General features: G+C 39.3%; 1 protein-coding gene across 1 annotated transcript; it reads left to right on the forward strand.

Moving 5' to 3' along the window:
- Positions 1-7,570: 7,570 nt before the first annotated feature.
- On the forward strand, positions 7,571-16,178 carry LOC126620209 (uncharacterized). The gene is made up of 3 exons (XM_050288724.1): positions 7,571-8,485; positions 14,084-14,251; positions 14,345-16,178. The coding sequence occupies exons 1-3, from the start codon at positions 7,895-7,897 to the stop codon at positions 16,028-16,030; spliced, it is 2,445 nt and encodes an 814-aa protein (XP_050144681.1). The 5' UTR covers positions 7,571-7,894; the 3' UTR covers positions 16,031-16,178.
- Positions 16,179-16,512: the final 334 nt, after the last annotated feature.

Consider the following 16,512-nt stretch of genomic DNA (forward strand, 5'->3'; position numbering starts at 1 on the left):
TGAGAAAGTGAGAAAACTCACCGACCTCTCCTAGTCATCCACCTCCTGAGGACCCACCCGCTTGGCCTTTGTTGTCACCCTATCAACCTCTTTCGAGACCTCCTCTTTAAAGTAAGCAATAAAAGAGTCACACTCAAATGCCATCTTAGAGAACACTTTTTTAAACTTGAAATCACTATTAAGCGTTTCATAGGTGGCATTCCACCTTGTGACAACATCAAAAGGGATACTTGACATCCTATTAAGTTTCAACAAGACACAATATTCCCTAAAAGACTCCAACCTTGCCGGAGATGAGTGTATAAACTTCACACAATTTTTTATGGCATCAATCTCACAACTAAGATCCGCCATTCCATCCTTAACTATCAAATTAAGGATGTGACAAGCGCACCTCATGTGCAAGTGAGCCTCGTCGAGTAAAAGAGTACCATCTGACTTGAGTCTTCTTTTCATGTATGCAATAACGGTGTCATTTGCACTAGCATTGTCAACGGTAATGCTAAACACCTTGTCTATGCCCCAATCATTCAAATAAACCTCTAGACATCTTCCAATGTCATCACCCTTGTGAGAAGTAACTTGGACAAAGTTTAGGATCCTCTTATGCAATGCCCAATTAGTGTCAAAAAAATGGGCCGTGATGACCATGTAGTTTATCTTTTGGATCGAGGTCTAAGTATCGTTTGTGATACTCACTCTCAACCCCTTAATCACACTTTTTATTTTTGCCTTCTCTTCGAAAAACAACTCCAAAATTGCCGCTGCCACCTTATGCCTATTAGGAAGTTTGTACTTTGGATTCAAGTCACGAATAAAAGCTTGAAAGTCCTCTTCATTGACCACCCTAAAAGGCATATCTGTTATTATAATCCACCTCATACATCTCATATCAAGTCTTTTTTTTATTGAAAGTGTGAGTGACAACTGCACCTCCCATCCTCGCTTGTGTCAATGTTGGTTGGTTCAGATCCATTCTCAAAAAGACTAGAACCAGCACATTTCTTCAAATGCTCAAGAATTCCCGCGTCCCATGATTGCTAGGGTGTGTCGGTAATAAGAGTTTGCAATGCATGCATTCGGCCATGTACAATTCCACCCCATTATTATCGGTGATAGTTACCCTCTTAGCATTGTTCCACGCCGGACCTGGGCCCTTTCTCCTATTGCCCTTTTTCTGAGGAGGATCCTCCCATTCTCTCACTACTTCTATTTCCTCTTCCCCCTCTCCCCCCTGTTCTTCTACTTGTTCTAATGCAATATCCTCCTCCACATCCGGATCATCATCCCAACAATCTTCATAATAATCATCATGCAGATAATCTTAAGGTGAGGGAGTGCCTAGTTGAAGGGTACCACTAGGTTGGATTTGTTTTCATTCTCCTAATATCGAGACCATAGGTGTACTAGATTGGCTACTAGACCCATTCATCCTAACAAATAAAATAACAATGCACATTAATATATCACAACCACAGTTCAATATATATCCAAATTCCAATTCAATAAGTCACATATCCAATTCAAATGCAATAACATATTCAATATGTGCAAAGTAAGCGCAACATTAAAATTTAAATTTATTCATGCTAAATGGCATTTCTTAAGAGGAAACAATTAAAGAGAATTCATATGTATTCATAAAGAGAATTCATATTTATTCATATCTAACTAGTGTCCATATGACATAAACAACACAAACATGTGAATGCAAAAATAAAACATGTGCTATATCCTTGCAAGCAGCACAAATTTCTCAACAATGAAGATAGAGTACTAACCTTAAAATGCCTCAATTCAAACCGAGGACCGATCTCCTTAAGCTCAATTCAAGGCCAACTTCACCTTAAACAAAGACCTCCTAGTGTCAATTGAAGCAGGCCGAATACACTTGTCAATTACAACGGGTAATGGAGTGGTGCAGTCGGTGCTATAAATCTCATGATTGAAGAAAACCTATTAAAGCATTCAAGACAAATTAGCAGAGAAAAGGATTGAAGAAAACCTATTAAAGCATTAAAGACAAATTAGAAAGTTGATAAGTATATATAAAGAAGCAAAAAATTGTGGAGAAAAGAGGACTTAAAATCTACACCTTTATAATTCCTATTGTTGCTGCTGCATTCCATTGTGTGATGAAGTTTTAGAGTTTTGGATTTGGCAAAGAAGAGTAACCTACAAATGGACAAAGTCACAAAACAATGAAACATACATGATTAAATTTCTCAAATCTGTGTAAATTAAATCACATAATTCAAGTTCAACCACGGTGCTCCTAAAGAGAGGAGAACACAAACTTTAAAATCATACTGATCATACTGGTGTTTTTATCTTTTGCTAAATATTCAAGCCAGCTATTGTTTGGAGATAGCAGCAAATTAGCATTTTTTCTCTTAGTTTAATTGATTTGACTTTAATTTTTCTAGCCCATAATATTATTGAACACATTTATATGTGTATGTATATGTTGTTAAACAATGGTCTTTTCTTTCTAATGATGTTCTCCATATAAGATTCAATCAACTAATGATCCCTGAAGGCATAATTTCTTGCATAGCATATGATTCAATTAAATAATGATCCGATTTAGGGCATCAATGATTTCCTGATATATGCTTTTAGGAGTTTCTTTTCCTAGGGTTGGGAGCTTCTCCCTTATCTAGCACTCTAGTGGCGCATTTACTAATCCGTAATCAAATTGAGAGGAATTGAATTGAGGAGGAATTTGATTGAGGGGGAATTGAAATGAGGTGGAATCAGAATCGGATTCCTGTTGAAGTTGTTTACTAAAACTGTCTGGAATCGGAGTATGAATGATGTTGAGTCCATATAAGTTGTTTACTAATTCACTTCAATCAGAATGAAAACTCGGTTGATTACTATGTTGCCCTTACATAAATAAATTATTTTTATACAAATTAATCAAACTAATTTATTGTTCAAAAAAAAAATTAATCAAACTAATTTTATATACCAAAATTTATCTCTATAAAAATAATTAACTTTACTCAATCCTTCCATTTGCTGTCTTCACCACCACAAAAAACCCTTTGTCTATCTTCCCACCCACACCATGCCTCTCTCATCCTTTTCCCAGCCGCAACAGCTTCCCCACGACAAAAAACCCATTGTCTTCCCACACCACCCCTCTCATCCCTTTCCCAGCCGCAACAGCCCTCCCCCCTCCCCGCCTTTCCCTGCCCTCCACCCCACTTACCCCCATAGCCACTGCCCATAGATCGGTAAGTCATGGTCCAGCGGAGTGGTCTTGTCGGCAAATCATGGTCCAGCGGAGTGGTCTTTCATCCTTTTACAGAGAGTTGCTGCATAGGGTTGCTGGAGAGGATGGCGGAGGACAACCATAAGATGGAAGGGTATTTTGGAAAGAAACATTTGATTCCGGATGGAGGCTTCTCCCCGGAATCCAAATACTAGCTCTATCTCGGTAATTCAATTCCGGGTAATTCCGGAATTCGATTCCGGATTTTAGGTGGACCCCACATTTTTTTTCATTCCCTATATGTTAGTAAACGTCGGAATCCTTCCAAAGGAGTGCAATTCCGTTTCCCCCTACTCCTCCCCCGCTTGGTAAACACGCCATAGGTGGTGGTAGCTTCAACTATCAATTCATACATGTCCAATAAGTTAAATAACAGAAAGTATAGTCGCCAATTGAAAATTTTAAAAGTCTTTAAGTTGCATAACAAAAACAAAACATAACAAATCATAGCAAATCATAGCCAAACTCCTAAATCGAAAAAAAAAATTTCATAAACCCTAGCCTAATGGTAACCATAAATATAGAAATTAAATTAGGGCTGGAATCATGAACATCCAATCTAAAACATGAACAAATTTCACAAACCCTAATCTAAATTAATTTCAAAATTTACCCGATTTGGAGGAGAATTGGTGCACAGTGCACTGGATGAAGAAGATACTCGGACTTTGAGTGTTTATAGAGAGAATCACGAGATAAAGAGCGGTGGCCGTGGCTCTATGTGGTGAAGGAAGGCTCAACAATGAGGGATGAGAAGTCAAGAGAGAGACCAGAGAGGTCAGTCGAGGGAGAGGTGAGTTACTTGTGTGATGTGGCTAGATTCGAAGGCGGCAAATAAGAAGGAGGAGATAGATCGAGAGAAATCAGCGAGGATGAGAGAGCACGGTGAGGTGAGGTCAAGAGAGAGAGTGACTGAGTGAGGGTTTTATTTGGATTCAACGGTTAAAATTAAATCTCAACCAAATCCAACGGCTGTTACAATTCCAAATATATATTTAAAATTAAATAATATACATATTTTTTTTTTTATTTTGGTTTAGTTCGGGATTACCGAATGAATGAAAATGTGAGACCGATTCCCGTATCGAAATTTCAGGATCGGTTCGGAATTGTGCACTGAAATTTTTCAGGATTTTCAGTTTGGGATTTTTTCGGTTTGGTTTGGAATTTTCAGTATTTTTTTCCACCCCTAGTTTCAAGTATTAGCATCTGGTCGACAGAAGATGCAACATAGATGTAGTAAACATGATGAAGGAATTTTGGAGGATGATATGTGCAGCTGAGCTAAGAAGCATGGAATCAATACGTCAAAGCACTGTTGACTTTCATTTGCTGACTTTCCAGAAACCGTATCGTCTACTTCCCCATCTGCAAAAGAGAGTTCAGGTACTTTGTTAGGTATTTTAATATTATGCCTAGAAATGAATTCATCCGTTCTTTTGGTACCCGATCTTCTAAGCTGACGTAGCAGAGAATGTAAACGTATTGCAAACTATTTTTCAAGTGTATTAGCCATTCTTTCCTGAGGGTGTTTGTGAATTGTTGTTAGAATATAGAAAAAATAGCTTCTTATAGCTTAAGTTTTTGGAAACACTGGTCAAGGATATGCTTAGGCGTATTCTTTAACTATATTCTTCTCTTTTGATCTGGTAAATTCTTATGCGACTCATTATATCGAACAAAATATTTAGCATTCACATTTGCCTTAGGTCACAAGTGGGTGGATACTTTGATGATCCATTATTTTATCTGATCGTGATCGCGACAGAATTCGTTTGCAGTGCAAGTGTTTTTTTCGTTGTTCAGGGACGCGCCAGTCGAACACAAAGACAAGGAGTGCTGGATGACAGTGGGAGTGTGAATAACATTACTCTTGAACCAAAACCTCACAGTTTTTCTACACCTGGTTGGAAGTAATTTAAAGAAACAGTTCTGTTTAGAAGCGTTTCTATTAGAAACACATTGAGATTTTTAATGAAAATGCAAGCGCTTCATGAAAGAAACACTTGAAGTGCTTCTTGAAAAAGCACATAGCAGATGATTGTTTCATAACGCTCTTCAAGTGCTTATTTGAACCAATAAGAACTTTTTTCTTTTCTTCCAAACATGGTTAGGAACACTCTTGGTGATCTGAAAGGGATTTTAGTGATTTGAAAACTAAAAATTAAATTCTTTAGGTCAAGTAGTTTAAGAAAACTAAATATTACCTCTTTTTCTATATGAAAAGAAGAATATGTGACTAGTATCATGGTACCAAAAAAAATATAAATTCGTCCTTTATATTTATGGAGCATAAGAATATATGACTAGAATTCTGGTCCAGAAACAAAGAGGCCAATGTTTGCGTGATTCCTTACTACATAAGAAAGTTGACCATTTGTCTTTAAGTTACAATATACATTCTCATTTAGCAGAGTTAGTTGGTATTCCTCTTCACGTGTAAGTTGTAGGTTTTAGATTTGACTCTTGTTGTTAGTGAGTGTGATAACAAATTATTCTGATTGATCCATTGTTCGACTTAGCTCGAATCCCCACCCTCTAGTGAAGTGTATCTTTATATTATTTTTTACAAGATATAGTTGTTAACATGTATTCAGCTGCAGTTACGAGCAATTCAATTAAATTTATTTATCTTTATTAAAAGGAAAGTGATTTAGGCCACTTCTTTTCTCCCCTTGTTTATTAAAGGACAAAAAATAAATAACATCATGTAGAATGAAAAGAATGGTGAATGAGAGTCATCTCTTAATTAAGATTCGAGGTAAGGCCAATATGAAGGAAGAACCTATGCTTGGAGGACACGGAGGCGAAACTCAAACTACTGATGCACTGCCATATACTTTACCTTGCCACATAATAGTGCATAATTTGTTTGGAATACTGCCATAATGCTGATCCATTTGTAGGGTAAGGCTTCTCCACCCAACATTATGCAGATCCTTAACAATCCATGTTTCCCAAATAAGACGGGATTTTGATTAAAACACTACCCATAGAAAGGTAATTCAGCTTTACCAATTTCTGAATAAGTTAGAGAGAGATTGTGCTATAGTTAGGAACTAATCTTTGTGGAATAGATAGAAATAGAGAGAAACCCTAAATATAAGATGGAGTGTGAGAAAGGTGAAGTTTCAATTTCCATAATTGGGCTTAAAGAGCGACCAAGGAGACAGCTCTTTAAAGCTAGGATTTGATTAGGGAGAGATTCTCTCATTAACTAGTTCATCACATGCCAATCGTCTATACTGCACATTTTGAACAAGTAAAAAGCTTTAATCGGACACCGCCCGCTAGAATTAGACATGCTAAAAAAGAAAGTCAACCCTAAGTTTGTTTAGTTTCTACCGTTGGTTGGGAGAAAGAGTATTACTGATGACAAACCCAACGTTTGGAATTCTAGTTTCTAACGTAGGTTGGGAAAAGGACTATAGTGACTATTAGTAAAGCCAAACCCAAGAAACATGGGAGAAAGTCCAAGGGTGTAGAATTAAGAACTTAAAATCCCAAATTTTCTCATAAGTCGATATTCGTAATTTTATGATTCCTACCATCCTAGCTAAGGTTCTAAAAGGCGCTCGTTAGACGACGAGTAAGGGCCTAGCGACTATGCAGTTTTTTAAATTTTAATTAAATTTATCATATAACATATTTATTTATAATAAAAGAATATATAATTGTATTGAGATACATAAATTCAAAATTGAATGACATATAGATTATAAAGTATTATGACATATTGAAAATATGGAGAACAAACATATAATAAGTGTCCAACCAAGTGTTCAACAAGTCTCTTACAATTTGTTAAAAAATAAAATGCAAAATAAAAGTTATATATTTTCTGTCTAAATGAGAGTTGCTACCTAGGTGGATGCCTAGATAGGTTTAGGGGTCATTTCTTAATTTTTAAACGTCTAAGGATTAATCGGGACGATGACAAGCCGCTTAGTGCCTAGGTGTAAATTTTTATAACAATGATCCTAAATCTTAGTCAAGCTGTAATTCAATAGTTATAATTTTTTTACTTTGAATCCCTCTTTGCTGGAGATATAAAGAAGACAAACAGGATCGTGGAACTTATTCCTTATAAAGTGTTGACTGATATTGACTCAAGTGAATGCCACATAATCTGCCACATAATCTGCCACATAATCTGCCATGTCATCAATATTTCTGTTGAAAGTTAGTTAGGATGGTTATGTGTAGCTTACACAGTAAGCAAGGTTAGGCTACTAGAGTGATATAAAAGGCTGATTGCAGCTTAATGTTTGTAAGAAATAATCATTCTATCAATACAAAACCTTTCATATTCTTTCTAGTTTTATTTCTAAGTTTTCTTCTACATTCTCTGTATTGCTTCTTTCTTCTTCTTTCTGCGATTCTGATCTTCTTTGTTAAGATAAAGACATTGCACATTGACATCTTAGAAATCTGAAATCTTAGTTTCTACCAAAGCCTTGAAACTTGACTATTACCATTTCATTAGCTGTACACTACATGCTAAAAGCAAACACATATTACCGGCAAAACTGTTTGGGGTCGAATCTAGCTAAGCTAGCACATCATTTCATTCAGTTTTACTTTTGAACTTGGAGGCTCACAACACTTCGGATAATGGTTCCGGCCACCAGGATGGGCTGGACCTATGCCGTGTGGTGCCTGAGGCTACAAGCAGCGTTTCGAACCATCTTAGCCTGCACCATAGTCTACACCACCACCCTCTACGGTCCACAGCCTCTCAGGCGTTTAGTAGCCTACCCTGCATACTCTTACCTCACCACAATCCTCATCGTCTCAGACGCGACGCTGGGGGAGGCACTGAGAGGCTTCTGGCATGCGCTTTACGCTTGTATTCAGGTGTTGATCCTTTCAATCCTGAGCCTCCAGCTAATAGGGCCAGCGCACTTCAGTTACTTTGTATCATCCCTTGCAGTGGCTTTGTGCGCTTTTGTTGTGGCACTGCCGGGAGCAACCCACTTGATGTCTAAGCGGATTGCGTTCGGGCAGATTGTGATTGTGTATGTAGGCACTGCCATTCATTGCGCAGAAGTTGATGAGTTGGTACTTATGCACCCGATTCAGGTGTCATTGAGTACTATGCTTGGAGCCTCGGCATCTGTTGGGGCTATGTTGTTTCCCAACTTGTTTCTCTATCAAAAGGCATCTCTGGCGGCTGTGTTGTCTCCTTACCTTGCCTACGACGAGGTATATATACATCTAGCTATATATGTATACATTTATAACATGTGTTGTTTGTCTTCCATATGTCTGCATCATTTTGTATGGATCCTAAAATTCTTGTAAAGTTTTCACAGTTTTTGTCGACAAAGTTTTCACAGTTCAAACTTCATGATGATTCACGAAGGTTAGGCATTCTTGAGGTAAGAAAATGATAAGATAAAAACTTTTAACATAACTTCTGAATGAACTGAGTTAAAATTTAGTTAAAAATTGGAAAGTTAAAGTGAAAATAATATTTTCCTCAAAAAAAAAAAAAAAAAAGCGAAAATAATATTATGGGGGTCGGGCAGTGATCGCCTAATCCTCTATTTTGATTAAAAAAAAAATTGAAAATACACCCAAAAAAGAAGGGTCAGTGGAGGAATAGATCCTAATATTCTTTGCACTGTTGCCTGAGAATCAATCTATTCTATATTCCTTCATGGCTTCATCTTCAACTTCACATCCACCGCGTAATTCCATTCTTTTTCTAGCAACTTACACCGTCCAAATTCGAGATTTCAACAACATTAGTTTTACTAAAATTTCAATAAGAGTTGAAATCAGTATATGATGTTTGCGAAGAATAAATACGCAAGTTGTTTTATTTCTTGTCACGCCCCAAAATCCCGAGCATGTCATGATGAGCCTAACGGCAATGCTTGTAACTATTAAGGAGAATGAAGGACCACCAGATTGTAATGCACACAATGCACTAGATTAGTACTTAGCTTAGCTATTAAGCTAAGTTTGATATAGTCGGTTATGTATTGCTGACTAGGATATAATTATTGATGTATATATCCTAGTGTAATGAGAATCATTTTTCTTACAACCCAAATCAAGCTTTCTCTCTCTCTCTCATCAACTGCACAGATTCATAACTTCATCATGGTATCTTCGCCGGAGTCCACTGACGTCGATCCTTCGCTTCCCTCCTTTTCTTAATTTCTTGGATTTTTTTTTTCTTATCTCCCAAACAGATCTTACCTCCTTCTCGTATTTTTTTATTTTATTTTCTGATCTCCCAAACAGATCTTTTCTCTCTCTCGTGCATTCTGTCTGCAACCGCTATGGCGCCTCATCCATCCTCCTCTGATTCCTCTCCTCCAGCTACCTCTTCTGGTCCTACTCCTCTTGGTGAGATCTCTACTAATGTGCCTCCATCGATTGCGACGATTACTGTTCAAAACATTGCTGGAATGGTTCCGACGAAACTCAATCGGCACAATTTCATCACTTGGCGTAGCTTATTCCTTCATGTTCTGAAGCGATTCAAGCTTTTAGGGCTTCTTACTGGAGATGATCCTTGTCCTCCTCCGTGTGTTCGTGATTCGTCTGGATCTCAGATTCCTAACTCTGCGTACGAACTGTGGTGTGAACGTGACCAAATCTTGACGATTTGGATCAACTCCACTCTTGCTGAAGATCTTCTTCCTCTGACCATTGGAATGGAAGATTCTCGTTCTCTGTGGCAGTCTCTTGAACGTCGTTTCGCAGGCGCTTCGCGTACTCATGTTCATAGTCTCCGATCTAAAATCCAGACTATTCAGAAAGGTGATGCTTCCATGACTGAGTATCTCAACACTATTAAGGACATCTCTGATAAGCTTGCTGCTGCTGGTGAATCGATTTCTGATTCAGATCTTGTGGCTTATATTCTCGCTGGTCTCCCAGATGAGTATGAATCGTTTGTTGACTCAATCGAGACAAGAACTGAGTCTATTAATGGTGATGAACTCCATGGTCTTCTACTTAGTAAGGAGATTTCCCTTCAAAAACGCAAGACTCGACAAGGTTCTACATCCTCAAGTTCTGCACCCTTCCATGCTTATACTGCTCAACAAGGCTCGTCTGGTTCTCCTTCTTTCAGAGGCAACTTCAGAGGCAAATATCAGAATTAGAATCGCAATCAATACCACAATCGTAATCGCTTTCCTCAGAATCGCAACTTTGGTGCTAATCGCCAACATAATTTCTCTGGAGGTATTCTTGGTCCTGCTCCCTCTCGTTCCTCATTTTCTGGTGCACACTCTGGTCCTATTCCTGGACCATCCCAACCTGGACAATCCATTCCTTGTCAGCTTTGTAATCAATATGGTCACTCTGCTCTCTATTGTGGCTCTCTCTCCCAATTTGCTTCTCACCGTTCCCCTCCCATGGGTTTCAATGCTCTGACTGGATCCCATCCTCCAAGCTACTGGATTACTGACAGTGGAGCGACTCATCATGTCACTCCTGATCCAGCCTCGCTAAACTCTGCCACACCATACACAGGCACTGAACAACTTTTCGTGGGTGATGGCAAAGGTTTGTGTATTTCTCATACTGGAAATGCTTTAATACGCACTCCTAATGCTGTGTTCAAACTTCATGATGTGTTATTAGTTCCTCAAGCCTCTCATAATCTCCTGTCCGTTTATAAATTTGTGTATGACAACTGTTGCTCGCTGACTTTTGATCCCTTTGGATTCTACATCAAGGATCTAAGAACTGGGAGGATGCTTTTCCAGGGCCCCAGTGAAGGAGGATTGTACCCTTTCTACTGGCATGCTTCTACTGGTGTTTCTGGCATTGCTATTTCACCTCATGCTCTAATGATTGCTAAAGCTGATATCACTACATGGCACAGACGGCTTGGTCATCCTTCAAGTTTAGTTTTCAATAAAATAGTAAATAAAGGTCACTTGTCTGTTGCTGGTTCACATTCTCAGAAGTCTGTTTGTTCTGATTGTCAATTTGGGAAGGCTTCAAGATTGCCATTTTCTGTTTTACCTTGTAGATCTACTCGGCCATTTCATCTTGTTCATGCTGATGTATGGGGTCCTTCCCCCACCTCTTCTTGTACTGGATATCGCTATTATCTAATACTAGTTGATGATTTCACTAAATATAGCTGGCTCTATCCACTGCATTATAAATCCGATGTGTGTTCTGTTATTCAGACTTTTGTTCTCAAAGTTCCAACTCTTTTCGACAGCAAAGTTCAATGTTTGCGATTTGATTCAGGGGGTGAGTTCTTAAGTGCTACTTTGCAAAGCTTCTTTAATCTTCAAGGCATAACTCATCAATTGAGTTGTCCTCACACTCCTGAGCAGAATGGATGTGCGGAACGCAAACATAGACATGTGGTTGAAATGGGTCGAACTTTATTATCTCACAGTGGCTTACCTTCTCAGTACTGGATTGAGGCTTTTCAAACTGCAGTATATCTCATCAATTGCCTTCCTCCTCAGGCTTCTTCTATCAGTCCTTGGGAATTACTCTTCAAAGCTCCACCTCCATATCATCTCTTGAAGACTTTTGGGTGTGCATGCTATCCCTGGCTCCAACCTTACTCATCCAGTAAGTTAGATCCAAAGAGTAAACTTTGAGTGTTCTTGGGATACAGCTTGAATCACAGCGGTTACCGTTGTCTTGATCCGGTTACTAACATGTTATACATTTCGAGACATGTGGTGTTTGATGAAACTCTTTTCCCTTTCAAGCACTCTCTCCCTTTACCTTCTCCTACTGTATCCTCTCCTTCTATTTCTTCTCCTTCATTATCTCACCCTATTTCTCTTACTATACCTATTCATCCTACTCCAACCCCTCCTGCCATTCTACAAAATCCCTCATCTTCACCTTCATCCTCATCAGTACCCCTCCCTCCTCCCTCTTCTTCTTCTCCTGTCCCCCCTCCTACAACTATCCCAACCAACCACCATCCTATGATTACCCGAGCCAAAGCCGGTATTTCTAAGCCTAAGATCTTTACAGCCACTAAGCATCATCTCTCCCCTTCCGTTGATCCACTCACCATCATTCCTCCGACCCCTACTACTTATCTTCAAGCCTCCAAGCATCCTGCTTGGGTAAAAGCCATGATAGGTGAATATCAAGCACTTCAATCCACTGGTACTTGGGAATTAGTATCTTCTCATCCAAGTTACAATTTAGTTGGGTGTAAATGGGTATTCAAAATTAAGCACAAAGCTGATGGTTCAATAGAACGATACAAGGCTCGGTTGGTAGCTAAAGGGTTTCATCAATAAGAAGGCCTCGATTTTTCTGAAACTTTTAGCCCTGTAGCAAAGCCGACCACCATCAGAATACTTTTGTCTCTTGCTGTGAGCTATGATTGGTTTGTACATCAGTTAGATGTCAGTAATGCTTTTCTGCATGGCTATCTCAAAGAAGATGTGTATATGGTTCAACCTCCTGGTTTTGTGGATCAGTCTAAGCCTCACCATGTTTGTAAACTCAAACGGTCTCTCTATGGACTCAAATAAGCTCCCCGAGCTTGGTATGAAGCCTTCTACAGTGCACTGGTTTCGTTGGGTTTCTCTTCTTCTTCCTCGGACACTAGTCTCTTCATCAAGAAAGACTCTTTCATCACCTTCATCTTAGTGTATGTGGATGATATCATTATCACTGGAAGTTCCCCTGCCCTCTGTCAGTCCATTATTTCCCAGCTTCAATCCTTATTTCCAGTCAAAGACTTATGTGATATTCATTATTTTCTCGGCATTGAGGTTCACCGATCTGCAAAAGGATTGTTTCTTCATCAGTCCAAATATGCCTTGGACTTACTTAAGAAGACGGATATGCTTGGGGTCAAACCCTGTACCACTCCCGTTAGTTCCATAAAGTTGGATCACTCTGGTTCTCCTCTCACAGATCCTACTTCTTATCGCTCCACCGTTGATGCCCTTCAATATCTTACTTGGACACGACCGGATTTGGCTTTTGCAGTCAACCAGGTTTGTCAGTACATGCATACTCCCCGGACTATTCATTTGCAGGCTGTCAAACGGATTCTCCGGTACTTGAAGGGTACCCTTGACTCCAGGTTGTGGTTTACCAAAGGTCGGCAAATTCTTACAGCATGGACTGATGCTGATTGGGCAGGTTGCCCTGTGGACAGACGTTCTACTAGTGGATACTGTGTGTTTCTTGGACCCAATCTCATCTCCTGGAGTGCCAAGAAACAATGTACAGTAGCTCGTTCTTCTACTGAAGCTGAGTATCGCTCTCTTGCTCATACTGCTGCCGAACTCAGTTGGGTTTGCAAAATTCTGGTTGACATTTCCTTTCCTCTTCTGAAAACCCCGAGTGTTTTCTGTGATAACAAGAGTGCCATTGCTCTAGCTTTCAACCCAGTATTTCATGCCCGTACTAAACATGTAGAGATCGATTATCACTACATCCGCAAAAAGGTTCTTCTGGGACATATCAGTGTTCATCATGTGGCTTCCTTACTCCAACTCGCTGATATCTTTACCAAATCCCTCCCTGCTGATCGATTTGCACAGCTTCAGTTCAAGCTTTCAGTTCGCCCTTCTTCCTTCTGCTTGAGGGGGTGTATTAAGGAGAATGAAGGACCACCAGATTGTAATGCACACAATGCACTAGATTAGTACTTAGCTTAGCTATTAAGCTAAGTTTGATATAGTCGGTTATGTATTGCTGACTAGGATATAATTATTGATGTATATATCCTAGTGTAATGAGAATCATTTTTCTTACAACCCAAATCAAGCTTTCTCTCTCTCTCTCATCAACTGCACAGATTCATAACTTCATCAGTAACATTTACAGGTGAGACAAATGTGCCAAAAATATGCCAAGAATGCTAGGAAAAGGTTCGACTTGTATTTAGATGCAATCTTGTCTCGAGACAGCTCTGCTGCACTTGACTTTATTTTACAGGCCAAGCCCTTGGCTGAAGCAGGAGAAAAGCTCCTTCGAAGGATCGAACATAAACAGGTAAAGCTACCTTCTGTACAAGAGTTTGGATCCTCTGCTCGGGTTTTCGCAGCTTACATTGTGATTTTAACCAATGTGGTTTACTTTGGACAGGAAGCCTTACTGTGGGAGAGACCAACAATCAGAAGTATCCTCAACCGTAGTCGCTTCTCCGTTCGAGAAAAATTGCAGGAAGTTGAAATACCCTTGAGAGGGATTGCAATAGCTGCAACTTCATGCCCTTCCTTTCCTGTTGCCATGATTAAGAAACTGCAAATGGACGCTTTACACGACATGAAAAGGCAAATACATGACAAGCTTGAGCAACTCGAGCGCTTTGCACCTTTCTACACAAGAAACAAAAGGGAAAGATCTTTGGATGAGGCCTTCTGGTCCCTTGAAACCATATTTCCTGAAGATTTATTGGTTTTTTTTTTCATTGATTGTCTGAAAATTCTCCAAGAAAATACCGAGGCTGTTGAAGAATGCAAGCATGAGTGCTCCCGCATCGAAAGCTCAAGAGGTTCACAAAATCAAAGCAACTGTTGTACCAAATGGAGCAGTAGACTTCTGTGCCTTATACCAAGCAGAACAAGTCTACGATTTGCACTTAAGTGTTCACTTTCATTAGGCCTTGCAGTGCAGCTGGGTTTGCTGTTTAACAAGAGAGAAGCATATTGGGCAGGACTCACAATTGCAATAAGTTTTGTAAGGGGAAGACAAGCAACATTCACTCTCGCAAATGCTCGAGCGCAATCTACGGCAATGGGGTCAATTTACGGGATCTTGTGTTGCTTCATATTCAAGAAAGTCGAGGACTTGAGGTTCTTACCTCTTCTACCTTGGTTAGTTTTCACAAGCTTTCTGTGGCACAGCAGGATGTATGGTCAAGCTGGCGGAATATCAGCAGCTGTAGGGGCACTACTAATACTCGGCAGGAAACATTATGGCCCTCCACTCGATTTTGCGATTGCTAGAATCACAGAGGCTGTCATTGGATTGATCAGTTTCATCACCATAGAGATTCTCACATCCCCTGCAAGAGCAGCAACTCTGGCAAAACTCAAACTTTTACTTGGACTGGGATCCCTTCAAGAATGCATCAAAGATTTAGTTCTTTTCGAAAACCAAATCACTTTAGTTGGTCCCAAGTTGAGACAGAAACAGTACAAGTTGAAATCTCATGTCAACAAGTTAGAGAAGTTCATTGAAGAAGCTCAGCTGGAGCCTAATTTCTGGTTCATCCCTTTCAATGGTGCCTGTTATGGCAAGCTCCTGAGATCTTTATCTAACACGGGGAATCTTTCGATTATCATGTCCAACATAATAGAATCTCTATCACTCGTATTACAGCGCTTCAAACCTGATTCGGAAGAACTCCAAAAGCCCATGAAGGGCATCGAGAAAGATTTGGAGATTTTCAAGAAAAAAATTGGGAATTCTCTGCAATGCCTCCAAGAGCTGGCTTCCAAGAAGTCTCTTGCAGTTCATGACAAACATGACATTGAGTCGGGAACATTATCAGCAAGAGAAAATGGTTCCAGGGTTTTGGATTCAGAGAAGGAAGAGACTGAATGCATTGTAGATTCTTTTCTTCAAAATTCCAATGAATTATCCGACAAAATTGCCACCATGACTGGATTAATAGAGGATCATCAGAAGCTTAGAGTGCAAGTAACTGTTTGTTTGGGTGGATTAGGGTTTTGCATCAGCAGTCTGCTGAGGGAAGTAAAAGAGATGGAAAGAGAGTTTCAAGAACTTATCAAATTGGAAGACCCTTCAAGCCATGTAATAGTATGAATACACACATACTTTAATATGCTAAAACCTTTGACTTCCTACTAAGTTTAATTATTAGTTAGAGGTTTTTAATTATTTAATTACAGAAAGGATCTTGCTTCCAACTTCTAATATATATGCTTTCCCACTAAGATCAAAGTTCAGCAAATTTAAATGCCATGAACAATTGTAGATATGGGCGTAGTTTAGTTGGCTCGTGCAACTTGTTTTTCTTTAGTTGGCTCGTGCGACGTGTTTCTCTTTCTCCATCTACGATCAGTAGTTTAGATGAGATTAGTTTTCATTGCTATGAATGACTGTATCATTAGTTTTTCGTTGTACAATGTACCCATTTGCTAGAAGATCACTTTAGTTACGTTTTTATCCATCTTTTATGAGGATCATGGATAGCTTACACATACTTTCATGGGCACTATGAATATGGGTATATTTTGTTTGGTTGATTTGAGAATGTATTCATGTGAGGTTTATTTGGTGAATGT

Source organism: Malus sylvestris, chromosome 4 (genome assembly GCF_916048215.2).
Source record: "Malus sylvestris chromosome 4, drMalSylv7.2, whole genome shotgun sequence".
NCBI classification, from domain to species: domain Eukaryota; kingdom Viridiplantae; phylum Streptophyta; class Magnoliopsida; order Rosales; family Rosaceae; genus Malus; species Malus sylvestris.

Bases quoted from the DNA above. Each gene is read 5' to 3' on its own strand.
- LOC126620209 (XM_050288724.1), top strand. From the start codon at position 7,895: ATGGTTCCGGCCACCAGGATGGGCTGGACCTATGCCGTGTGGTGCCTG. The intron at 8,486-14,083 runs GTATATATACAT...TAACATTTACAG, and splicing joins CTTACCTTGCCTACGACGAG to GTGAGACAAATGTGCCAAAA. The intron at 14,252-14,344 runs GTAAAGCTACCT...TACTTTGGACAG, and splicing joins GAAGGATCGAACATAAACAG to GAAGCCTTACTGTGGGAGAG.